At 43.6% G+C, this 26590-nt stretch overlaps 1 protein-coding gene across 4 annotated transcripts in view; it reads right to left on the bottom strand.

The window, feature by feature from the left end:
* LOC102966185 (protein HIRA) overlaps window positions 1-26590 on the bottom strand; it is a 91612-nt gene that overhangs the window by 63052 nt on the left and 1970 nt on the right. For 2 of the 4 annotated variants that reach the window (XM_042963134.1, XM_007091594.3), the window contains exons 2-5: window positions 7045-7107; window positions 5190-5300; window positions 3860-3950; window positions 2441-2535 (exon numbers count right to left, since the gene is read on the bottom strand). In XM_042963134.1, the coding sequence (XP_042819068.1) occupies window positions 2441-2535; window positions 3860-3950; window positions 5190-5300; window positions 7045-7107 (360 nt within the window). The other 2 variants (XM_042963135.1, XM_042963136.1) reach the window with 2 other exon arrangements.

The following is a 26590-nucleotide window of genomic DNA, read 5'->3' as shown; positions in this document are numbered from 1 at the left end:
AATCTCCTAGTATGTTGTTAAGAGTAATAGATTACCTTTACACAAAATTCTTCCAAAGTTACCAAATTCACCTGCATTATGTTTCTTATTTTTCTATCTTTTTTCATATTCATCTATGCTTTGTGTGTGTGTGTGTGTGTGTGTGTGTGTGTTTCTTTTAAGTTTTGGAAACCCAGAGTTATAGCTTCCTTTGAAGAATAAATATTTCTACATTTTGGAATAATTTTTCTTAAAAGCTTGAAACAATGCATCAACAAGTCAACAAATAATTTAGTATTAGGAGTCATTTCTGATGACTCCAACTTCTTCATTGGTTAACTACTTTAAGAAGTTTTCCTTAACCTTATGGTATCAATTCTGAAAACTTGCATTTTCTAGATTATATTTTTTTGGAATTTTATTTTTTTAGTTCAAAAAACATTATGCTATACTCTGATGATTTTTTCCCCTCTAGGTTAAATGTTTTTCTAGACCCTTTACTTCTAATTTCACCTAGGTCTTTTCTCCCTATCCCCCTATTAAGTATGCCAAGTGTATGTTTTTCACGCTTTGCTTTTTTTAAAAAAAAAAAATTTTTTTTTAATGTTTATTTATTTTTGAGACAGAGAGAGACAGAGCATGAACAGGGGAGGGGCAGAGAGAGAGGGAGACACAGAATCTGAAACAGGCTCCAGGCTCTGAGCTGTCAGCACAGAGCCCGACGCGGGGCTCGAACTCACGGACCGCAAGATCGTGACCTGAGCTGAAGTCGGCCGCTTAACCGACTGAGCCACCCAGGCGCCCCTTTCACACTTTGCTTTTAAAACCCAGTGTTTTCTATTTATTTCTGCTTTCCCACTGATTTTTCTTCTTCCAACAGTTCTGCCCACTGCTGCTATCAGGACCACTGAATAAGCAGTGGGTAACCCTGCTGAAAGTGGGCAACCCTACTTGCCTGGTAAAGAAGAGCCCTGGAGAGAAGTCGAGGTTATGGCTCAGCTCAAGTCTCAGGTTAGGAAACCCATCAAAGGTCTCATTGAGGCCTTACCCCACACTTGAACACCTGCATGGACACTTTCTCCAAGTTCCAGAGGAGCCCAACTAGATAGACCTTGCTGTGAGCAACTGTGAATAAGTGAGGTTAAGTTACACGTTTTTATGGCTATCAACAATTACACAATGCTACTCTGTCAGTTTTCAAAAATGCAGAATTAATCTATGGTCACCTAGAGGCAAGTCTGTTCACCTTTAACATGTCTGTAGAGTATTTGCAGAGCATATCCTGTCAGCAGATTATAGGTGATGCCTTCCAAACCTCTCACTCTTGTCCCATCTTCTCCCAGGGCTCCAGGCTCAATTCCAATGGGTCTTGTGACATTCTTCCCGATCCCCGCTCCCCAAACTCAGCATATGCCACACTGAACTGGTGTCCATCCCTGTAAGCCCACTATCATTATGGCCTGAGAGAGGACACCACTGGTAATGTAGGCACCAGCTAGGAATCTCCTTCGTCCCTCACTTGCTTTGTCCTAAGAATTTCCCAAGTCATTCTCCCTCTCTATCCCAATTATCCCAGGCCTGGTTCAGGCCCTTGCAGTTTTCATCTGAACCACTAAAACAGGCTCTTCTCTAACCTGTCAGAATGATCCCCCTCTTATACCTCAAAGCTTTTAATGTCTCCTGTCTCTTCCACGATAAAGGCCACCTTCATTAACGGGGAGCAAGAACCATCTGTGTCCTGGTCCTTGATACTCAGCCAGCCCCACTCTGTGCTGCTCCCTTGCCTTGTATGTAAAGATCTAGCAGTGGTGAAATGCTGCCAACCCACCATGCACGTCAGGCCTTTCTGGCTTCTGCTGTCACCCTGACTAGGAAAACACTTCAGGCCATTCTTGGGCAAGACCACAGGCTTCTATTTTGAGGTATATAGTCCCTCTAGTATCCCTGGCATCTGAGTGTACAGCACATGGCTTATGACAGCTATTGATTGCCCTTCTTCCTCTTCAGTCCAAATCTGTCCCTTTCCATTCCAAATCTATTAAACATTTTGCGAAATTACTCAAGGTCAAGTGAAAAACTTTTCCTTGAGCCCCTTTTTATGTGTGCTCGTTTCTGTGGAAAAAATAAAGTGTGCTTACAGACTTAGTGATCCACTGATGAAGGTAGTGATTCAGTTCACCAGGAAAAACAGCAGAACGTGGGGATTCTACATTGAAGATATAAACATATACCCCATGAGGGCAGGAGTGGGGGCGCTGAATGCAGCTGGAGGCAGGCAGTGGGGATGGTAACTGCACAGACCTTGAGGGACAGGCTGGGTGTGACCGATGGTGATGGGGAGGGATGGCCCAGACGCAAGGCTGCTTTAAGAACCAAAACAGTCCACGGGGGCTGTGGAGGTGCTGCTGCTGATTTCAGACAGCTGCCAGGGCCACCCACCCCAACAGGCAGCCCCACTCACCGCCTGAGTGACTCCGGAGGATAGAGACACATCGCCATTGCTCCACGTTGGCAAGCTTACCACTGGAGCCGAACACAGTGCTGGGGCCGATGTACCTGTGTGAAAGAGGAGTCAGGAAGGCACTCCAGGCATGCTCTAGGCACTGCACAGAGATGCTCACTGCAGCACAGCTTATCATGGCAGACAGAACAAAGCAAAACCAGACAATGGCTGGAAAGCATTGAATTGGTGAACAACGGAGGCTGATTAGGTAAGTTATGTTCCATGCACTTTATCAAATACCAAATAGCCATCACAAATCTTGTGGTAAAAGACTATCCACTGCATGGTGAAATGTTCACCATATATAATTAAGTGAAAGAAGCAGGCCACAGGACATCTTATACAGCTAGATATCAGTATGTAAAGAAAAAGAATACATGTAACATGGGTATCATCTATGCGTGGAAAATGGTTAAGACACACAAAAAATACCAATATATTAACTTTGGCTTTCTTCGGGTGGTGGGATGGTGATTTCTTTTATATATTTTTTTCAGATTTCCAAATTATATACTAAATATGTTATTTATGTTGACTAAAGCAGCAAAACCAACAGTCTTTTTAAAGCCCTCTTGGAAAGCACTCATAGCTCCTGCCATGTGAGCAGTTGGGTGGGTCCCCATGAAGGTGGTGTTAACACCACTGATGCACAGAGCCTCTGTTAACATCCTTTGCTCCCACAGAACTCTTATAGACCCACAGAAAAACTTCACCGAGTGGACCAAAGGAGACAGCATGTCTTTGCTCTCATGGCCATGTCCATGGGGCCACTTTGGCTAGGCAGTGGGCTAGGGTCTGGTTCCCTAGTCTGACTAGCCCCCAGAGTTACCTGGGGAGCTGGTTATGAAACAGAGTCCCAGGACCCACCCTGAGAGACTCAGTCTAGGTTTAAAGAAAATGTTTTCTAGGTGATGGTTAGTTCATTGTGGGTACAGAGAAGGACTTTGAAGGGGTACTCCTTACTATCCCAGGGTGAGGCTGACAGAGAATGAGGTGAATGGCAAAGAGGGTGGGCTCTGGGTCCCCTCCCCCAAATTCCATCAGAGCACCTTGATGTTTACCTATGTTGTATGTTGGAAAATTTCATTTGGAAAACAAAACAAACAAAACCACCAACATCAGCAATGGACAGAATGAGCTTTTCAGGTAGATACTCTGCAGCCCTGTAAGGGGGTGATTGAGCAGGTCTCCAGGCAGGTAGGTGGCCTCCTGACACCCTGGTCAGGCCCCAGCTACTCCTGGCCTACGTGTCTTCCTGCTACTCAGGAAGTTGGAGCTCTATGGACTTCAGTGCCAGAGTGGGAAAAGGTGACTGTGATTAAGACCAGCCAAGAAGCTTCTAAAAATAAAATGTGAAGAAAGGAAAATGATGCTTACGTAGCCCGTTTCCACACCATAATCAGTTTGTCATCTCCCCCAGAAGCTAAATACATCCCACTGTTTGACCACCGCACACAGTTCACACATGCTGGGAAGAAAAAAAAATAGGGTGATGAAAATCCAATAGTCACGCCCATTTGCTTTATGCAGAGTCTGGCAAGATGCAAAGAGTTTATAAAACCTACTCTGTCTCAACTATTCAAGGCATCCACTGTGGGTAAGCCTCAGAAGAACAATCCAGTTCAAATACTATTCTACTTGTGTTGTAATAACAAATGACCAGGACAGAGTTTGGAGGGCAACACTCTGCACAACCTGAGAAGTGTTAGTGCTGGATCAAATAGTCAATAGGAGAAGGTAATTTTCCATGAAAATTGATAACTAAATCTCATTATTTCAAAAGGGCTGTCTCATGATGAGATATGTTTCTTAGCAGGGAGAATTCTTAAAATGAGGGCAAGTACTAAAAAGGCTGAGATGCCCTTCCCAAAACTTTCAGAGGAGCAGCCTGTTAGAGCATAAATCTCTGACTTCATCCCATCTGTAGCCCTTTTAAATTTGGATTTTCCAAACTTGTCAGCACTGCAGGTTGACTGGTTCTGCACTTATAAATTAAGACCAGCAGAAATGCCTCCTTGGCTCCTGATGGGTCAGAGCAACTCACAGCTGGGCCTTTGGGAGCCCTGCAATACAAGGGACACTATCCAAGTTGTAGCCCACAAACGGCTTGCCTGTGACTTGTACTCCACGTCGGAGGGCACTGAGAGACAGATGGGAGAGCAAGAACACACAGAGTCAAGGAAGGGAGGACATAACTGTTAATGGAGCATCTCCGGGGAGGCAACTAGGTTGGAAACCAGAGCCAGATACAGTCACCCTGTTGCTCAGAGGCAGGAAACTAAGGCGCTAAATGTAGGAAAGGAAACCACAACACTGTCTGACCAACAAAAGGGTCCTGGCAGAGGGCCTCAGAGTGACACAGTGGCAATCTTGAGACATTTTGGTGAGTTGTCTTTAATACACCCTTCCCCAGAACCCTACTGCTTCCAGGTCACTGGCCCCAAAGCCCCATGGTATCAGGCAGTAACGACTCATGAGCAGGAAATCACCAGAGGTACCTGCAGACTGTCCAAAGATGGTTCTGTGGGCGGGCCGAGTCTTCTGCCGAATAACTCACCCAGGTGTGCAGCCAACATCTGTGCCTTCAGACAGCAGGCCGAGGGGAGTTACCGCCGCACGGGGCCTTATCTTTCTAATTACAAACACATGTGCTAACCTTGGGCACTCTGCCAACACGCAAAGCCTGCAAAGGGCCACTCTGTAATACCTAAGTGATTGTCCATCTGGCAAAGCATCTTGGGAATATTTTCATCCTTCTCGTCATCCTCCTGGAGGACTGGAGACATATTCCAGATCACAACCTTCCCAGAATCCTGTCCTGGAATGAAGGAGCAAAAATAATTTCAATGTGCAATAAGCAGAAATTTGATATTAACTCTGAGACACAGTCCTCATTTAGCTTTCATAAACCATAATGGACTAGATCAGAGGAGACTAAATTTGCATTATTAATATATGGAAAAGATGAAGAAACAAGTGTTTATGGGGATCAAAACCGATGTGGATTTAGTAGTAGGCTGAGGCCAACCTGACTTTGAAAAGAACTCTGCACTAAAAAACAGGAGGGCACTGAGGTCTGGTCTGGCCTCTAACACAGATCTCTCCAGACTCCCAGAAGGTCCTCATCCAGGCCCAAGACCCAGATTCCTCATCTGTAAGATGAAGAGCTGGAAAAGTTGATGTCCCAGCACCCTTTCAGGACCCAAGGATAGCAGCACATCCCTGTCGATACTTTGGTCCCTTTCCAGATGCTGCCTGGGTCCATGGCTGAATGAAATGTGCCCTGAACATAGGAAAAAAGGTTCATTACCTTATCTGCCCTTTGCTTTCACCTGCAGATGGGAGATCAACTGAAAGAGGGCATTTACTGTTCTGGTGTTATAAGGTGATACAGTATTCTGCTAAAAAATTTATGTGTGCATCTTGGCAATGATTTTTCTTTCTAAGCTTTCCATTACTGATACCTAACGAAAAGTCCAGCCCCTCATTGAACTAGTTTAGAGTAAAAACCACTAAATGCCTACGAATGGACAGATAAGAATTACCATAAGGCATACCTGAAACTGCCTATTGGCCACTATGTAAAAATATTTCCTAAACAGCTCTTCTTGACCTTACTCTATTGAGAAGGGTGGGAAGGTATGCCTCTTCTTATGGATGAGGAAAAAACCCAGTCCCTCAGCTTAGTCCAGTGGCCGTAGGTGACATGATGGGCACCTTCTGGGTGCAGCCCACAGCATGCAGGAAGGAAATCAAGACCTCCCTGCATACCCCTGCAGCAGGAAGTCTATAGACAGCCCACTCTGCAGCACCCAGCCTGAGGACCTGGAACTCACAGAAGCACTCTTATCCAGGGAGTCGCTGGCCAGAGAAAGACACTGTTCTGGGGTGGAAGCTACCAGGGACTGGACTCTGGGAATGCTATTTTATGCCACCATATATATATCTTGGTGTAGTGGCCTGATAAATGACTTTCTAAGCAGGGCTATTATTGTGACACCGCAACACTGGATGTAGTACACTGACAATGCTATGGACCGTATTTTCAAATGGCATGGGCATTTTACTTGCCTACAGCATACTTGTTCTCTAACTCAGCCAAATTCCTCTGAACCCAGAAAATGGGCCTAATAACTACACGACTACCTCCATAGTTCAGTCACCTCCTCCTCCTTTTCAGATGAGCAAGTGTTGTCAGAACAAAGATGAGGAACCAACCTTAGTCTCTGGGACTGGGGCTCTATCCACGGGACCACCTGCCACTCTCTGTGTTCAATAAGTTGGGGCTTGGGGATGCAAACTGATTTTAATATTAGCCCAATGAATAGGAATTAAAAAGATACACCCACTACCAAAATATTTATACAGAGCAAGCACACTAGAGCCAAAAAAGAATTTTTATTTAACCTATTCAGATAATAGATTATAATTATACATTTTAAATGGAATCTTATCCATACTGAAAAACAGAAGTGTTCTATTTTCAGCTCAGTGGACAACCAGGAGAAGCAGAGTAAGGTGGCAGGGCTGTGAGTACTCCCTCTGTTACTCTGTGAACGTACCTTGTCCTCCAGTTGCGAACTTGGTCCCGTCAGGGTGAATATCAACTGAAAAAATTGGCTTGCCTAGAAACAAAGAAAAAAACACACACACACAACGTCTACCTTGGCTTGTATTCATTGGACAATATCAACAGAGTCAAAAATTTTGAAATGGTGGTTATCTGAGTAATATCTTTAATCACTGCTCCTAGGAAAAAATAATAGGCTGTTGATAAATTATCTGTAAGAGTGGAGTGATCTAACAGTTTCAGTTAAAGTAAAAACTGCTGGAAGACTCTCCAAGTGACATTAAATAGCTTAGTCTAAAAGTGGCACAAAGCATTCTGTCACTAGAACAACTGAGTTCACAGATTGCCTGGGCACTTGCACAAATGTCCAGCAGACAAGAGCTGGCCACCTTCTGAGGACACACAGTTGTAAAGGCTATGAGCAGGTCACGACAACAGCTGAGTCACAACGGCTATACCTCCAGCCATCTCCCCATCCCATGGATCTGCACTTGGCTGACAGCCTGGACACATAAGCACCCTGGCCTTTTTGCTTCGCTGACAGCTGGGTAGGACCAGTAGCTGACTGCGATCACACGCATCACTTCCCTCATCATGCTTCTGCTTCCAAAAGACCGCCTATACATTTGTGCTGCATCAAAGTCCGTGGAAAGTCAGCATTCTCAGCATCTCCTCTGGCTGAACTTCCTCTACAGGATGAGCCCTCATTCAACCAGATGTTCAGTCTGTCTAGGGGGAAGGACTATAGCTACTAGCTCCTAGAGTGCAGGGTGCAGACCCTACCAGGAGCCCATGAAGCTAGGTAGCTAGCTATAGTTTGGTGGACCAGACTGGCAAAGGCGTCGTGACAGCTTGAAACCCAGCAGACTAGAAGTATTCCTGGGGCCTGGGGCCTGGGGCCTGTGGGCATTTGTCTGGGTCCCTCATCTGCTTTCATGGTAAGAGTGGCATGTCAATTGTTGTCGTGTTCGTTACCACATTCTCAGCTTCTAGCATAGGTCTGGTGAGTGGTTGCTCAGTAACATTTGGTTAGTGACAAATTAGATGCATGATGAATACCAGCAATCACTGATATAGTCAAGGTGCTATTGCTGAGGAGTATCTTAGTTGAGGATGCTTTGTCTCTGTTACCCAAGAGGAGTTGGCATGGACACCAGAACGAGGGTTACCAGCTCTAGAATCACATGGTGGCAAGTGCAGGCAGGGAGGGGCAGGGCAGAGGCAGGTGGTGGCTGCCTAAGAGCTCAAAGTCCTGCTAGGGCTAGTGCCTAAGTGTAGAAAATAAAATATTGGTACTCAAAAAGGCAATGGCCAGCATGGGCCCCAAGAAACAGCCAGCTCACCTTACCTTCTTCTGGATAGCCATACCCCTGCAGGCAAATTGAGCCTGAGCTTCCACAAAACAAAGGGAAATGTGCTCTCTTTCTTGTCATGTGGTAGTGGGGAAAACAGCTGTGCAAGGCCAGTATCAAGCAGGTGTGCCAAATGCAAGGGACCCATTTTGTCTCAGAGAACAAGGAGAAACCCTAGGAAGGTTGGAAATCACATTACATGTTATTTCGTCTACTTACTGAAATCCAAGACAACACAGCCTGCTACAAGCCCCTGACATCATACTGGCAGCTCCAGTCTGGTCCCTGAGACCCTCGGTCACCTCCAGGTACATACTCAAGAGTCAGAGCTCTACAATGAAAGGTGAAACTTAGCCAAGTGGCTACCGATCGCCTTCCTAGAGCACATGCATACTCAAAGCTGTCCCAAACATATAGGAAATTCAGCCCTGGTCTGATCTGAGCTTTTACTCCAAGGGTTCCCAAGACAAGCCCCAACACAGCTCGGTACTCTTATAGCTTTGAAGGAGCCAGAACCAGCAGTGGAGCACACTCGGGGGGCATGAGGAAAGAGAGTTATTGCAAGTTGTTCTTCCATAGTCTAGATGGCAGACCCTAATTAGTCCCACCTTCATCTTCAAAAGAAGAATCCAGAAAACAATATACAGTAGGTAAAAGAAGGCAGGTGCTAAGAACACAGGTGAGAAGGACTGGGAATGCTCAAACTGGTACCCCTGTGCCTGTGCACTCACAACTACACTGGCACACCACACCCTTCCTGGGTCAGGTGGCTGCCAGGTGTGCTAAGCCAGAGAGCCTGAAATGCTGCTGCTGAGAATGTGCCACACTTTTCCACAGGCTGAGGACCTGGGAGGGAAGCAGTAGCAAGAAGGTGGATTTCTTGCCCATCTGGGCCATGACAAATGCCTGATAGGGAAGCCTCAAGAAACAAGAAAGGACAGTAGGAGCTCTGGGCCCAGGCTGTGCAGACCACGGCACTTAGTGCTGAGACTAAGTGAGGTTCAGGGTCCTGCCAGACACCAGAGGAAGGCAACTGATTAGTACCACTAAGAGCCTCGTGAAATTCAGAAGAGCAGATGTCTCCCAGTATGGTGAGGGCAGTGGCAAGGAGTGTCAACCCCATTAGCACCACCATCTCTACTCAGGACCTCTCAGGAAGCTGCAATGGGCCAGTCCTTGGAGGTGCCAGCCAGTTACTCCTTCCAGGAGAGGCAGAGTCACACTGGGGTAAGCCCTGTGGACCTCTTCTTCCCAGTCCATGACATGCTCTAATGAGCATCTGATGTGCCACTCAAGCCCTGCAGGCAGCACAGCCCAGGATAAGTTTCACACTGTCCTCTGAAGTAGATAGTTCTGACATCCTCATTTGACAGAGGGGGAAACTGAGGCACACAAGTTAGGAAAGTTGCCCAAGGCCATATAAGCTGCTTTTTCCAGAGCCTGAGATTCAAGTATGGAAATGTACTTCTCCTCCAGGGGAAGCTAGGAGGGGATACTCCTGGAGATGCTGGAGGGCTAGGATGACACTGCCTGCAGGGAAGTGACTTAAAGCCTACAGATGAAAGGTGAAGTAGAGAGACAGAGCACCAGTGAGAGCTATGCATATGTGCACAACTAGTCCTGATGACCTGGGCTTGGCCTTGGACTTGCTATACTGAGCACTGATCACCCCAGACACCTCAGTCCCACAGGCCGGGGGAGGCAGCTATCTGATTAGGCTCCACTGAACCACATTTCCCCAGGACTCCTGCCCTTGTGTGTTTTCCTCTCCTTGAATTTGGGCTGGTTCTCTGACCTGTTTTAACAGAATGTGACTGAAGTGATGCTGTTCTAGTTCTGAGCTTAAGCCTCAAACAGGTCCAGTTCAACTTTTGACTTCTGGAGAAAGCCAGCTGCCATGTGAGAAGTTAAAGTACCCTGAGACCACCATGTAGAGACCTCCAAGCTGGCCACATAAAAAGGGTCAAAGAACCCAGACAACAGTGAGAATCAAGGCCCTGGCACAGGACCCAGACTGACGTTTTCTGGTCCCAAGCTGCTCTAGCCACCCCAGCAGATTCTATGCAGAACTAAGTTGAGCTGTCCCTGCTGGGCCTGGCCAGGTTTCACAACCACAAATAAATAATAAAACAGCTATTGTTTTAAGCCAGCAGGTTTTGGGGGTAGTTTTTTATACAAGAGACTACTCAAAATGCTAATTCATTCACTTTTCTGCCTAAGGTAACTGGATCTGCATACTTATCATTTTCACCAAAAAAGTTCTAGCTGACTCAGCGACAGTCTTGAGAAGGCCATCAGGGAGGAGTATCCACCTGACTATAGGAGTGCTTTTCAATTCCTTAAGTATATGAGACATTGTATGTCCCCTCAAGAAGTACATCAAAATCACTTAAGTGCAAGCCAAAGACAAGCCTGACTCCCCAAGAACACTCAGAGTAGAGGCTACCTTAGCAGAGGGGCTCTGTTGCACAGGTACTCGTCATAGCACGAGTCTTGACCACTAACCCACTCATAGCATCAATAGGATGTTTTCTCATCCATCCACCTTGGTGGTTGTCTACTATGAGCCTGCTACTGGACTAAGTCGAGGGAAAGTAAAGCTATGAATGGCTCAGCTCTGCACTCAGGAAGCTCCTAGTGATGGATGTCTGCACAGGTGGAAAGCTACCTAAGCTTGGCCTTCCTACAGAAATCACAATTGAAGTGAGTCCCAAAGGTTGAGGAGAAGTCAGCCAGAAGAGGAGGGAAGGGAATGTCAGGCAGAGGGGATATGGCATGAAATGCAGAATAAGCCTGACAAGCTGCTGCAGAGTGTGGGGAGAAAGGAGGCTTGGGAGAGGGGCAGGGCCCAGCAAGGCACCACTGTGGAAAGCAGACCATCTTCTATAGCTATCTCTGAAGCAAAAGAATGCCACGATCAGATTCACATTTCAGCTCCACAAAGCTGTGTGGAATGGGCTTTTGTTAAGACTGGAGGGAACTGTTAAGCTGGAGGGGGCCTTAAGGCTCCAAGGGAAGACAGAACTGAGGGCTGGAAATAGGCCTGGGTTAGAGCAATGAATGCACCTGGGTGGAATTCTCAGCCCTATTGCTCATAAGTTATTTAATCTGAACAATGGGGAAGACACAGTCCCCCTTACAAGCACCTTCTGAGAGAGATTAAGAGGCCATGTCACATTGCTTCGAAGACGTCACATTTCACACGTGAACATTTGTGAGATCAAGATGTGCTTTGGTGAAAGGTGTGACTGGGGTAATGGGCACCGTGTTTGCTTTTGTAGAGATGTGCCACAAAGCAGAAGAAATACTGTAGTGCACCTACACAAAGCCACGAGCATAGTGCTGGCTCCCTACCTCCTTTTAGCACTAGATTCTTCAGTCCAAGAAAAACAGTGGTTCACATTCCCTCAGTAGAAACAGACCTCCTTTTTTCTAAAGGGCTCTTTGAGGTACAGCTGAGGAAAAGGATCTATGGCCTGACTAGTTAGAAAACCCTTACTGTGGCATAGCACAATGATAAAGATGAATTCCCAACTGCCTCCTGCATTCCATCTTTCTTTGTACTGTGACAGAGACAAAAGAGAAAGTAATCCATTCCCTGGATCCTAGAGCTGCCAAGCAATGTCACATCCTCTGAATGACAACGGCCAGCATCCTCTCCCTGCACACCCACTAAAGTCCGTTCTCCTTGGGGCTCTGCTTCCAGGTCCCCCCTCCTGGACACCTTCTTGCACCCCTCCTCAGACCACACACAATACCCTGTTGTCACTCTCTCCACGGAGCCATGACAGTTGTCCCCTGTCCCCTGCCTGGGGGTTGCTGATCTGATGACTGCAGCACAAATGTTCTGCATATAGCAGGAATAAAGAGTCAATCTCAGAAGCTGGGTTCTGACCAGGTGTGGTAAGGTAGAATCCTCCTCCCTTGCAACAGAGGAAAAGATTCCTGGAGGAGCCCACATGTGGAACTTGAAGTCCAAACAAAGAGCAATGGCCAGAGAGCAGCAGGAAGGGCCCAAATGAGAGTAGCCGGCCCTCTCAGTGGCCTTCAGACCTTTGGTTTGGGCTCCTGTCTCCGAGCCTTTATGCTCTGACAGCTCACGAGGCAGATCCAATGATACATCTGTGATGTGAGCACGCCCTGCTGAAATGGAAGCTTGGGGGAATTTGAGGTTTTTGCCCAATGCACATTGTTCCTGGAATCACTTCTCTCCTGTATAGCCCATTAATACCTGGTTTTAACAAATTTTGGTAAATCTGTAACTAAAAATGAAACATGGGGAAATGTTTGAAACATTTATTAAGTGAAAAAAGTTACAAAACAATATTAAAATATAAGATGGGTGCAAAGGACATGATCTACTATATAGAAAACCTTGAAGATTCCAGAGAATAGATGAATTTAGTAAAACTGAATGACACAAAATCAACAAACTTAGTTGCATTTCTATACATTTAACAGTGAAAAATGAAAAACAGAACCAAGAAAGCAATTCCATTTAAAACAGAATAAAAAAATACTTAGAAATCAACATAACCAAGGGGGCCAAAGAGCTGTACAGTGAAAACTAGAAAACAGCGCTGAAAGAAATTAAAGACAGAAATAAATGGAAAGACATATTGTGTTCATGAACTGAAAGACTTAATTCTGTTAAGATGTCAACAATACCCCAAATTCTACAGATTTAATTCAATCCCTAACAGAACTGCAAGGACAGGGGTGTCTGGCTGGCTCAGTTGGTCGAGTGTGCAACTCTTGATCTTGGGGTTATGAGTTTCAGCCCTGCATTTACTTGAAAAAAAAAAAAAAACATGCACACACACACACACACAAAACAAAAAATTGCAATGACATTTTTGGAGAAATAGAAAAACCTATCCTATAATTCTTATGGAATGTCATGGGACGCCAAATAGCCAAAAGAAACTTGGAAAAGAACAAAGCTGGAGTCTTAATGCTTCCTGATCTCAAAACTGACTACAAAGCTACAGTAATCAAAACAGTGTGTTACTGGCATGAAGACAGATAAATAGACCAGTGTGGCAGAATAGAGAGCCTAGAAATAAACACTTGCATATGTGGTCAAGTGATTTTCAACAAGGGTGCCAAGACCAGTCAATGGGAAAGGGACAGTTTTATCAACAAATGGTGCTGGAAAAAATGAACATCTGCATGCAAAAGAATGAAGCTGGAACCTTACACCATATACAGAAATTAACTCAAAATGGGTCAAGGACTCAAATATAAAACCTAACACTATAAGACTTTTAGAAGAAAACATGGGGGAAAGCTTCATGACACTAGATATGACAATGTTTTCTTAGACATGATATCAAAGGCACAGGAATTAAGAGGAAAAAAAATAGACAAACTGGACTTCTTGAAAATTAAAACCTTTTTGCCCACCAAAGGATACTATCAACAGAATAAAAAGGCAACCCACAAAATGGGAGAAAATATTTGTAAATCACATAATCTGATGAGGGATTAAATGTCCAGAAATATAGAGAAAGCTCAATGACAGAAAACAGAAAAACCCATTCAAAAATGGGCAAAGGACTTGAACAGATATTTCTCCAAAGATGATGTACAAATGGCCAATAAGCATATAAAAAGATGCTCAACATCATTTGCTACCACAAAAATGCAAATCAAAACCAGAATGAGATTATCACCTTACATCTATTAGGTTGACTACTATTAACAAGAGACAGAGAAAGTAACAAGTGCTGGTGGAGATGTGTAGAAATTGGAATCTTGTGCATTGCTGGTGGGAGTGTAAAATGGGACATCTGCTTTTAAGACAGTATGGACATTCCTTAAAAAATTAAAAATAGGATTACCCATGATCCAGCAATTCTACTTCTGGGTATTTATCCAAAAGAATTGAAAGCACGGTCTTGAGGAGATATTGTACACCCATGTTCATAATAGCAATATTCACAATAGCTAAGAAGTAGAAGCAGTTTAAGTGTCCAGTGATGGGTGAATGGATAAGCAAACTGTGGTGTATATATACAATGGAATATTATTCAGCCTTAAGAGATTCTAACGCATTCTACAAAGTGGATGAACCTTGTAAATATTATGGTAATTAACATAAGCTAGTCACAGAAACACAAATAATGTATGACGCCCCTTATATGAGGTCTCTAAAGCAGTCAAATTTATAAAGACAGAAAGATGGTTGCCAGGAGCTGGGGGACGGAGAATGGGGAGTTGTTGCTTAATGGGTATATAGTTTTAGTTTGGCAAGATGAAAAAGTTCTGGAGCTTGGTTACTCAATACTGTGAACATACATAACAGTACTGAATTACACACTTGAAAGATGGTTAAGATGGTAAATTTGGTTATGTGTATTTTACCACAACTTAAAAAAATGCTAATTAAAACCAAACCAAACCAAATCAATCTATGTATCTATATATCTGTATAACTCTACCCATCTACCTACCTACCTGTCTGTAAGGTACAGGGGCATGGGAGGGTTATAACAAGTATTAATTAGAACTGCTCAGTATTGAGGGAGGGACCAACATGGCAGAGAAGTAGGGAGATCCAAACTTCCCACGTCTCTCAAAGAAGGGTTGAAGCCAAAGGACTTTGAACCCCAAGAGGCTGGGAGGAAAAGAGACTGAGTCGCTACCAGGGATACACCAGGACAACCTGATGGGCCATAGGGCTACTCCAAGGAACAAATCAAAGCACACCTGGTGGAGGGTCCAAAACACCACTACAAGTAGGGAAATAAAATAACCAAGGTCACAACAACAGAGAGCAAGTAACACTCTCCAAAAAACACCTTCTGAAGGGCGAGGCCCTGGACAGTGTATGACCCCCCTTTAATATAGCAGTGCTCGCAGGGGTAGAGCACATAACAAGCTTTTAAAACACGTAAGGGACAGAAAACTAGCCAAAATGACAAAATGGAAGAATTCTCCTCAAAAGAAATTCCAGGAAGAAATGACAGCTAATGAACTGATCAAAACAGATATAAGCAATATAACTGAACAAGAATTTAGAAAAATGGTCATAAGATTAATTGCTGGGCTTGAAAAAAGCATAGAACACAGCAGAGAATCTATTGCTGCAGAGATCAAGGAACTAAAAAATGGTAATGATGAAATAAAAAATGCTATAAATGAGGTGCAAAATAAAATGGAGGCGGCCACAACATGGACTGAAGAGGCAGAGGGGAGAATAAGTGAATTAGAAGATAAAATTATGGAAAAAGAGGAAGCCGAAAAAAAAAGAGACAGGGACGCCTGGGTGGCTCAGTCGGCTGGGCAACCAACTTCACTCAGGCCATGATCTCACAGATCGTGAGCTCGAGCCCCGCAATGGGCTCTGCGCTGACAGCTCAGAGCATGGAGCCTGCTTCAGATTCTGTGTCTCCCTCTCTCTCTGCCCCTCCCCCACTCACATTCTCTCTCTCTCTCTCTCTCTCCTTCAAGAGTAAATAAACATTTAAAAAAAAAAAAGAGAGGGGTGCCTGGGTGGCTCAGTCGGTTGGGTGACCGACTTCGGCTCAGGTCATGATCAAACAGTTCATGAGTTCGAGCCCCGTGTCGGGCTCTGTGCTGACAGCTCAGAGCCTGGAGCCTGCTTCGGATTCTGTGTCTCCCTCTCTCTCTGCCCCTCCCCCGCTCATGCTCTGTCTCTCTCTGTCTCAGAAATAAGTAAACATAAAAATTAAAATAAAAAGAGAGAGAGACAAAAAAAAATCCTGGATCACAAGGGGAGAATCAGAGAACTGACTCAATCAAACAGAACAATATCTGTATCATAGGAATTCCAGGAGAAGGAGAGAGAGAGAGAGAAAGGGGCTGAAGGTGTACTTTAACAAATCACAGCTGAGAACTTCCCCAATCTGGGGAAGGAAACAAATACTGAAATCCAAGAGGCACAGAGAGCTCCTCTCAGACGTAACTTGAATCAATCTTCTGCACAACATATCAGAGTGAAACTGGCAAAATACAAGGATAAAGAGAGAATTCTGAAAGCAGTTAGGGATAAATGGGGCTTACCATACAAAGGTAGACACATAAGGGTAGTAGCAGACCTATCTACTGAAACTTGGCAGGCCAGAAAAGAATGACAGGAAATCTTCAATGTGATGAACAAGAAAAATATGCAGCCAAGAATCCTTTATTCAGCAAGCCTATCATTCAGAATAGAAGGAGAGATAAAGGTTTTCCCAAACAAAAACTGAAGGAATTCATCACCACTAAACCAGCCCTACAAGAGATCCTAAGGGGGACTCTGTGAGTGAAATGTTGCAAGGACCACAAAGTACCAGAGACATCAGTACAAGCATGAAACCTACAGATAACACAATGACTCTAAACCCGTATCTTTCAATAATAACACTTAATGTAAATGGACTAAATGCTCCAATCAAAAGACACAGTGTATCAGAATGGACAAAAAAAAAACAAAAAAACAAGACCCATCTATTTGCTGTCTATAAGATACCATTTTAGATCCGAGGACACCTTCAGATTGAAAGTAAGGGGATGCAGAACTATTTATCATGCTACTGGAAGTCAAAACAAAGCTGGAGTAGCCATACTTATATCAGACAAACTAGACTTTAAATTAAAGGCTGTAACAAGAGATGAAGAAGGGCATTACATAATAATTACGGGGTCTATCCATCAGGAAGAGCTAACAATTATAAATGTCTATGCACCAAATTCGGAAGCACCCAAATATATAAAACAATTAATCACAAACATAAGCAATCTTATTGTTAAGAATGTGGTAACTGCAGGGGACTTTAATACTCCACTTACAACAATGGACGGATCATCTAGACAGAAAATCAATAAAGAAACAATGGCCCTGAATGATACACTGGACCAGATGGACTTGACAGATATATTTAGAACTTTTCATCCTAAAGCAGCAAGAATATACTTTCTTCTCGAGTGCACCTGGAACATTCTCCAAGATATATCACACACTGGGTAACAAAACAGCCCTCAATAAATAGACAAGAATTGAGATCATACTATACACACTTTCAGATCACACTGCTATGAAACTTGAAATCAACCACAGGAAAAGGTTTGGAAAACCTCCAAATGCATGGAGGTTAAAGAACATTCTACTAAAGAACGAATGGGCCAATCAGGCAATTAAAGAAGAAATTAAAAAATATACGGAAACAAATGAAAATGAAAACACAACAATTCAAAAACTTTGGGATGCAGCAAAGGCAGTCCTAGGAGGAAAATACATTGCAATCCAGGCCTATCTCAAGAAACAAGAAAAACCCCAAATACAAAATCTAAGAGCACACCTAAAGGAACAAGAAGAAGAACAGCAAAGAAACCCCAAACCCAGCAGAAGAAGAGAAATAATAAAGATCAGAGCAGAAATGAATATAGAATCCAAAAAAAAAAAAAAAAACCAGATCAACGAAACTAAGAGTTCAGGTTTTTTTAATTTATTTATTTATTTTTTCAACGTTTTTTATTTATTTTTGGGACAGAGAGAGACAGAGCATGAACGGGGGAGGGGCAGAGAGAGAGGGAGACACAGAATCAGAAACAGGCTCCAGGCTCCGAGCCATCAGCCCAGAGCCTGACGCGGGGCTTGAACTCACGGACTGCGAGATCGTGACCTGGCTGAAGTCGGACGCTTAACCGACTGCGCCACCCAGGCGCCCCTAGGTTTTTTTTTAAAAACAAACAAAACTGATAAACCTCTAGCCAGGCTTCTCAAAAAGAGAGAGGACGCAAACAGATAAAATCACGAATGAAAATGGATTTATTATAACCAATCCCTCAGAAATACAAGCAATTATCAGGGAATACTATGAAAAATTATATGCCAACAAACTGGACAACCTGGAAGAAATGGACAAATTCCTAAACACCCACACACTACCAAAACTCAAACAGGAAGAAATAGAAAATTTGAACACACCCATAACTAGTGAAGAAAATAAATCAGTTATCAAAAATCTCCCAACAAATAAGAGTCCTGGACCAAATGGCTTTCCTGGGGAATAGAACTGCTCAGTGTCTACTATGGTAGTGGATACATGAACCCACATAGGTGAAAAACTGTATAGAACTAACGTGCCCCCCGCCCCCCGCTCCCAATGAATACAAATACAAGTAGAAAAGTCTGAATAAGAGATGGATTGTGTCAATATCAATGTCAATGTGATATTATACTGTTGTTTTACAAAATGTTACCAGTGGGAGAAACTGGGCAAAGTGTACAAAGAATCTCCTAGTATTATTTCATTTGTGTGAGAATCTACAACTATCTCAATAAATAAATACACACATATATATGGTCTGTTTTTAAATATGTGCGTGTATGTATGTAGTAATATAAAAGTAAAAGGAAAATATCAAAACATAAGTGGTTGCAAATAAAACTGATTCCTTCTGCAGGTGATAATATGCACTTTTACATCTACAACCAAATATCTCTCTGCACCTAAGCGCTCTAATGTGCAGCTAGCTCCTCTATCCAGCTGTCTACAGACATCTCATCTTCATCTTCTCTACAACAGAACTCCTGATCTTCCGGCTCAAACCTACTCTAACCTGTCATCTACCCACTGGCTAAGACCATGCCTGGGACAGGGGAACCAACAGGCCCAGCACAATGGCCCCACCAGCCCCACGGCTTTTCTGGCCTCATCTTTTGCCTCTTCACCAGTCACTGGCCCAGAGCCAAGGCCTCCCCTCTGTTCCTAGACTGTGAAGGTGTGCTTCCACCCAGCACCCTGCACTGGTTCCTTCCTCAGCTGGAAGCTCTTTTCCCAGACACACACACAATCCTTTCTCACCTTTTTTTAGTCTTTGCTCAATGTTGCCCTCTCACTGAGTCCTGCTCTAATCACCCTAGTTGAAAGTATTACTCCTCAACTTGGCACAACCACTCCCAATTCTCATCTATTTTTTTTCTTAACAATTTTTTATATACTGTATAATTTCCTTTATTGCATGTTTGTCCACCCCAACCACCAGAATGTAAACTCCAAGAGCTCAGCAATTTTTGTCTGTTTCAGTCACAGAGTCACCATGGTACCTAGAGCTGTAGCTTGGCACACAGTAGGCACTCAATAAATACTTGTTAGTGGCTGGAGAAAGCCTACAGCAGAGGCCCAAAATTCAAAAAACACTTTCAGTATCACTAGCATCCCAATCTGTGAAAAGCAGGCTCCTCATCTCCTGAAGTGGGGACTCAGATGTCACCAAACACCTGCAAGTAGAAGTACGGTCTTGGCTGGCTCACAAAGCCATCTGCTGCTGTTACGTCTACTGCTTTCAACCACAAAAACTTCTCCTCCAGTCTCCTTAAGTAAGCACTACCACAATGACATCTCACAGGTATCAGGTGGCTGAGAGATTCAAAACAGCACAGGAAGGAAGCTGTAGAAATCATGTAACCGTGTGTGTGTGTGTGTGTGTGTGTGTGTGTGTGTGTGTGTGTGTGTTTGCCACAAACTACAGAAGAAAGTGACAGGTATATCATTGACTTCTCCAGTACTGTTTGCCAATACATAATCAAGGAAGCTTTGGTAACAGTCATTATCTATTTCTTCATACTCTTTTCTCCTCTATTTTTGCAGAACAGATAAATTCCTTAAAAGTTATCTGCAAATGGATTTCTGTAAACATAATAATCTCTTCTATACAGTTCCATTAGAAAATTAAAAGCAATTAAAAACAATGTTCCCACAGGGAGGAAAACGTAGCTTTAACAATTAAGAAAATAACACTACAGTTGATAATACTGTATCCCATACTTGAAAGATTTACTATCTTAAAAGTTCTCTTTGCAAGACAAAAATTCTGTAATTACGTATGGTGATGGATGTTAAGTAGACTTATTATGGTTATCATTTTGCGATATATACAAACATGGAATCATTACATTGTACACCTGAAACATTAATGCCATGTTAATTATATCTCCATTTTTAAAAAAGTAAAATATAAATAACAAACCTACAATAATATTTAAGTAGAAAAGGCAGAGCAATATTTTAATTACTCCAGTTATATGTGCAATGCAAGATCTGAAGGGAGGCTACACAATAAAAATACTGAATTTGCCATGGTATCAGGGATTTAGCTAAGATCTTAAAGAATGCAGACACTTTTGCAACGTGTTATGTACACTAAATAAAACGTGTGTGTTTTTTTAAAAAGCACCAAGCCACCCAGTTATTTTTTTCCAAATAGTCTCAAAGACCATTTAAAAAGCTTTAGCAATGTGTTTGTTTTCCTTTTTGCATTTTCTATTTTTTCCTAAACTGAACAGATATTACTGTGATAAAAAAAATAATTTTACAAATTAAAAATACCCAATCACAAAATGCTTCATTATCTAGAAACACGTATACACCATAAGATGTATCCTAGTATAATTGTATATGGCAACTAGCCAAAATATTGTCCTATTCCTTAACAACAGTTCTAGGATGGAACTCTATAGTGTTTTCAAAAGGGAGAAGATAAAGAAGCTACTTAAATGGGCACCTGGGGAAGGCCCTGTGTGGTGGCCTCATTTGGTCTACCTCCTCTAATTGAATCCTGGCTCTTCCTCTCTGTTTGCCTTGTTCACAGTCTTACTGATCTCACTGGACAGCAACCCTGCCCTTCACCTGGGAGTCACTCCATTTCACATCCCACATTGTACCCTGGTGACTATCTTCACAATATATCTGTAACTCAAACTTTCTAGGGAGGTGCAAATGTTCCGTATCTAGAGTTGGGAATGAGTTAGAGAGTGTATTTATTTGCCGAAATTCATCCAATTGTCTGTATACAAATTGTCTGTACACTTCACTGTAGTTTTATAAAATAATGTATGTAAATTATACCAAAAAACATATACACTCATATAGAATCCAGCTGTTTCTCACCAGCACTATTACCTCCATCATCACTCCTTTATCATCACCCTGGTCCAAACCACAGTCATCTCTTGCCTGGATCATTGCAACTGCCTTCTAATGGGTCTCTCAGCTTCCTCCCTTGCCCCAATACCCATCCTAGTCCCCGTGCAGCAATAGGGGGGATTTCTAAGACCCAAGTCAGACCATGTTACTCCTCTGCTCACAAGGCACTGTGAACTGAGGCCTAGCAGCCACCAGGCCCTCCCAGTCAGCCCATTGCTCTCTCCAGCCTCATTCCTTGGTGCTCTTGTCCGTGTGCAGCTCCAATCACAAGACATCCATACTATTCCTCAAACCTGCCAGGCAAGTACTCTCTGCCTGTAATGCTCGTCCCTCAGAGGAGCCTTCCTCACCTCCAAGGGGCCTGTCACAGATGCAGTGGTACCTGGCTAGGCCCCCTCCCTCCAGGAATGAAGCACCTGCTCCCAGCTATGGGAATGTTGGCAGCCTGTGAAAGCTCCCAGCTCAGACCTTCTCCACAGGGGACCTGACCTCAGTGGAAGAACTGCTTTGACCAAGGTCAGGTCCCCTCCTCAAGAGAGCCTGTGCCCAATGACTGTGGACATGGAAATGGAAAGACTGGCCCTTCACCTCAATTCAGGACAATTCACAAGGACTAGCTGCAGAGCTAACAAGGTCAGCTGCAGCTTTTGTTGCACTTGCATCTCAACTCACCTTCTCCCTGTCCAGTCCTGCTTCCAGCACTCCCCTATTCTTTTTTTTTTTTAATTGTTTTTAACGTTTATTAATTTTTGAGAGACAGAGTGTGAGCAGAGAGAGAGACACAGAATCCAAAGCAGGCTCCAGGCTCTGAGCTGTCAGCACAGAGCCTGATGCAGGGCCCGAACCCATGAACTGCAAGATCATGACCTGAGCCAAAATCAGACGCTTAACCGCTTAACCAACTGAGTCACCCAGATGCCCCTCCGTTAATAATTCTGCATGCCAGGCCTCTCACTCTTAAGAGTCTGCTTCCTGCAACAGTCTGCTCACGTTACCTTTGCACTCAGGCTTTCCCAAAGCACCCTACTTAAAATTCTCCCACCCTTGGGGTGCCTGGTTAGCTCAGTTAAGCATCCCACTCTTGACTTTGGCTCAGGTCATGATCTCACAGCTCATGAGTTCAAGCCCTGGGCTCTCTACTGTCAGCGTAGTCTACTTAGGATTCTTTCTCTTTCTCTCTCTCTCTTCCCCTGTCCCCCTCCCTCTCTGCCCTCGCCTGCTGGTGCTGTCTCTCAAATTAAATAAATGAACTTAAAAAAAAAAATTCTCCCACCCTCCAACCCTACCACAGTGCTCCTCATCTGTCGGCTGTTTCTCCACATACTCACCCATCTAATGTTCTCTGCAACTGCTTGTTTATGATGTCTGCTGTCTCCCCATGTGCTCCTCTCCTCCCTCTCCCTGTCTGCTTAGACAGGATGCTCCCAGCAGATAGCCCTTCTAGTCTCACTGGCTAAATGCATCACATGCTGCTCCTCAAAAGATCCTGCTATGCTGCTTGGTTCACTGTTACATTGCCAGCACTTAGCCCCTGGCACACAATCTGTACTCATTATTTGTTGAATGGATGAATTCACTGAGTGCCTCTCTTGTGCAGGACCTTCTGATGGATGATGCAGCAGACCTAGAGACCACTCCTATGAAGGTCTTTTCCTGGCCTTCAAATGGGGCTTGCTGCCTCTTGTTTGTCTCTCATTATAGTAGCTCTAGCCAGGGCAGCCTCCCTGTGATTTGGTCTATCCTAGGTTAGTTAATGCATCAAAACAGGTATGGCTTTCAAAAGCAGCAAGGTTTGACCCAAATGGGTTTTCTTTAAGCCAGAGGTGTTCTGAACCACTTGCTATCTGTTTGTTTCATCTACTCCCTTTCATAAAATGCTCTCGATCTTCCCCAGGCTTTTCCTTCTGACACTTCCACAGCAGCAGTGCCTTTTCCACCACCACAATCCAACCCCATCAAGGCTCACCCACAAACAAGGCCCTTGTCCCCAGCACTACTGTGGCTCACTCGTGTAGCTCCTGGTTTCCACCTGCATCGTAGAATGTAGTCTGTACGTCCTTCTCTCCCACCTACTACACAGCCTTCCATATATAGGGGTAGCCTTATTTACCTCTGATCACCATGGATCTTCTCTCCAGAATGGCTCAAAGTTTCATCCATAAATAAGTGAAAGATCCACATGTATATTATCTAAGTTAAAATCTCACCCAGTTTTCTTCTGAATCTTCTTCAAATGTATTCTGGTTCTTTTTTTTAAATCAACCTACTGTCTTCAGGCATAACTCAATGAGTTATGGAGAGAGCCTGGGTTTCCTGAGCCTTGATAGGTGGCAGGTGTTATTGGCTTCATTTAACAAGTCAGGAAATGAAATTAAAAGAACCTCTGTAACACATATTTGGTGAGCAGCAGAGCACAGAGATTCAAGAACAAGACTATCTGACTCCAAAATAAAAGATAAAATTCTCGTCTTCACGAAACTTATACTCCATACTTATACTCTAGTTGGAACCATACTTCACGAAACTATACTTCATGAAACTTATACTCTAGTTGGAACCATGAGACAAATACATAAAAAGTCAAATAACAATAAAAATGTTCTATCTAGGGGTGCCTGGGTAACTCAGCTGGTTGAGTGACTAACTCCTGATTTTGGCTTAGGTCACGATCCCAGGGTCATGGGATCGAACACTGCATCAGGCTCCGTGCTGAGCATGGAGCCTGCTTAAGATTCTCTCTCTCTCCTCCCTTCTGCCCTTCTCCCCCACTTGCGTGCTCTCTCTCATATTTAAAAAAACAAAATAAAACAAAGTTCTTATGTGGAGTAGGGTTTCTCAATCTCAGCACCACTAACATTTTGGGCCAGATGGTTCTTTACTATGGGGGAATGTCCTGCATGCTGTAGGGTGTTCAGCAGCAGTCCCACCCTCTACCTACTAGATGCCAGTAGCACCCCCACTTCAGTTGTTTTACAACTGTTTGGTTTTACAACCAAAAGTGTTTCCAGACATTGGCCTGTTTGAGAACCCCTGACGTAAACAAACTGCAAAGCTTATCTTAACGACCACTGCAATCATAAAATATCACCATTAGGATCCCTCCCAGGCTGTTCTCAGAGATAAGTCTGCAGTGCCCCTCTAGCAACCACGCAGGGCCTTTCCACACCCGCTGCTGACTTCATTACTGTACTATCCTGCTTGCATTTCTCCTTCAAGCTGACTTATTTATTTTCACCCAGATGCAGTATATGTCTCAGGAAGATGTCTTGAAATCCCTTCTGAAAGGACATAAGGTAGGGGGAAAAATAATCCAATTAAAGGGCAGAAGCAAAAACATACACCATAAAGCAATGTGATTAACTGACAAATTATCCCAGTGTTGAAAATTTGCCAAATGCCTTTTTACAACAGTGCCATCAAAGTGTGAGCCAGAGGCCAAGGGAGGACAAGAGTTCTTTCAGTCCTGGCCCTTCTGGTTAGAATGGGCTTCCCTGAAGAGCTGAGCATGAACGCTATCTGCTCAGGGGTGAAAAATTCCAGAAACTCTCAGGAACAAAGGCCCAGGGATGGGAAGAACCATGAATTTCTTTTTTTTCTTTTTAAGTTTATTTATTTATTTTGAGAGAGAGAAAGCATGCACATGTGGAGGGAGGGGCAAAGAGAGAGGGAGAGAAAGAATCCCAAGCAGACTCCATGCTGTCTGTGCAGAGCCAGACCCAGGGCTCAATGCCACGAACCATGAGATCATGACCTAAGCCAAGATCAAAAGCAGATGCTTAACTGACTGAGCCCTCCAGGCACCCCAAGAACCATGAATTTCCATGAAATTTTCTAAAATACAAACTAACCTAACTTATAAATGAACCTTATTCTGTCCAAGCCTAAAATAAAATTAAATATATATGGAATACAATATCCAAGAACACAGAGTAAAATGGGTATAAACAGTGGCTGGTACATAACTCCTATGTAAGTAATAAATATTATTAGCTTTTATTATATATCTTAATTTAAGACAGTCTTTCATATTTGAGTACAGGGTGAAATAACAGGAACAAATCTTTACATTTCCTCAACTTTACCAAGGCCTAGAAGTGGAGTCACAAGCCTAAGTATTTACAGGTAATAAATGATGGTACCTTGAATCCAGTCTGATTCCATGTTCAAGGCTCATTTCACTGTGATATGACACACCTCAAGATTTATTAATTTACTGGTCACTTTAAAGCAGTGATTCTCAACTGGGGGTGATTCTGGCCACCAGGGGATACCGGCAACGTCTGGAGACATTTTTGGTTGTCACAATTGAGTGTGTGTGTTTGGGGGTGGGGGGTGGTACTGGTATCCGATAGATTGAGGCCAGGGATGTTAACATCCTACAACACACAGTATGTTCCTCACAACAATTATGTGACCCAAAGTGTCAATAGTGCTGAGGTTGAGAAACCTAGCTTAGAGAAAAGTTCTTACCAATATTATTAACCAGGAAGATGGAGACCAAAAGAATGCTTACATGCCAACAGATATTTCTTCCTTTGCCTTTAACCTGCTCTATTCTAGCTGTCCTCTCCACCATGTGTGAATGGATTCTGCCCCCACAGGTAATATGCTGGGCTCTCTGCTCCTTCCCTCTTTGGACTCTCAGACACCAGAAAAAGTATGTTCAAGCCACAGAACAGGTCAGGAGACATGAATGCAGCATCAGGAAGGCAGAAAGTGCAAGGATGCACTCTCCAAAGCACCACGGTCTTTTGGGTTTGTTAATCCAAAGTGTGATTTTACTGGCCACTAGCCACAACTCTGGCTTCTGGCTAAGCAGCCCCTGTTCCCTGCAGCAACTACTATTCACCAGTCTTTAAAAGACTGCTCAGTAGTGATCTAGATCACTATCATGTCCTTCAGATAGTGATAATCTACCCTGACAGTCCTTCTGAACACTTGAAGAGACAGAGGTTGATTTCAGGATATTTTAAAAGAAAGTTATATCCTATCCCACCAGTCTTAATTTATTATTGTCTCTTAGATTTCGAAAGCACTTTATATTCTACCTTTTTTTGTGTCTACCTTTTGTGTCTACCTTTGCAACCAAAGATCACATTTGTACTGTGAAGAAAGCAGAGCAGATATCATCCTGTTCTATTCTAGGACCATGGAGAGAGAGAGACTATAGCAACAAGAGGCCAGAGCCCACTGCTCTGCCCACTCTGCCAGGCTGGGATGTTTGGCTGCTGGCCTGGTTGCAGACTCTCTC

The sequence above is a fragment of the Panthera tigris genome, chromosome D3 (assembly GCF_018350195.1).
Source record: "Panthera tigris isolate Pti1 chromosome D3, P.tigris_Pti1_mat1.1, whole genome shotgun sequence".
In the NCBI taxonomy this organism is placed as follows: Eukaryota; Metazoa; Chordata; class Mammalia; order Carnivora; family Felidae; genus Panthera; species Panthera tigris.
Note: the sequence above shows the minus strand (reverse complement) of the source record. Positions and strands in the feature narration are given on the sequence as shown.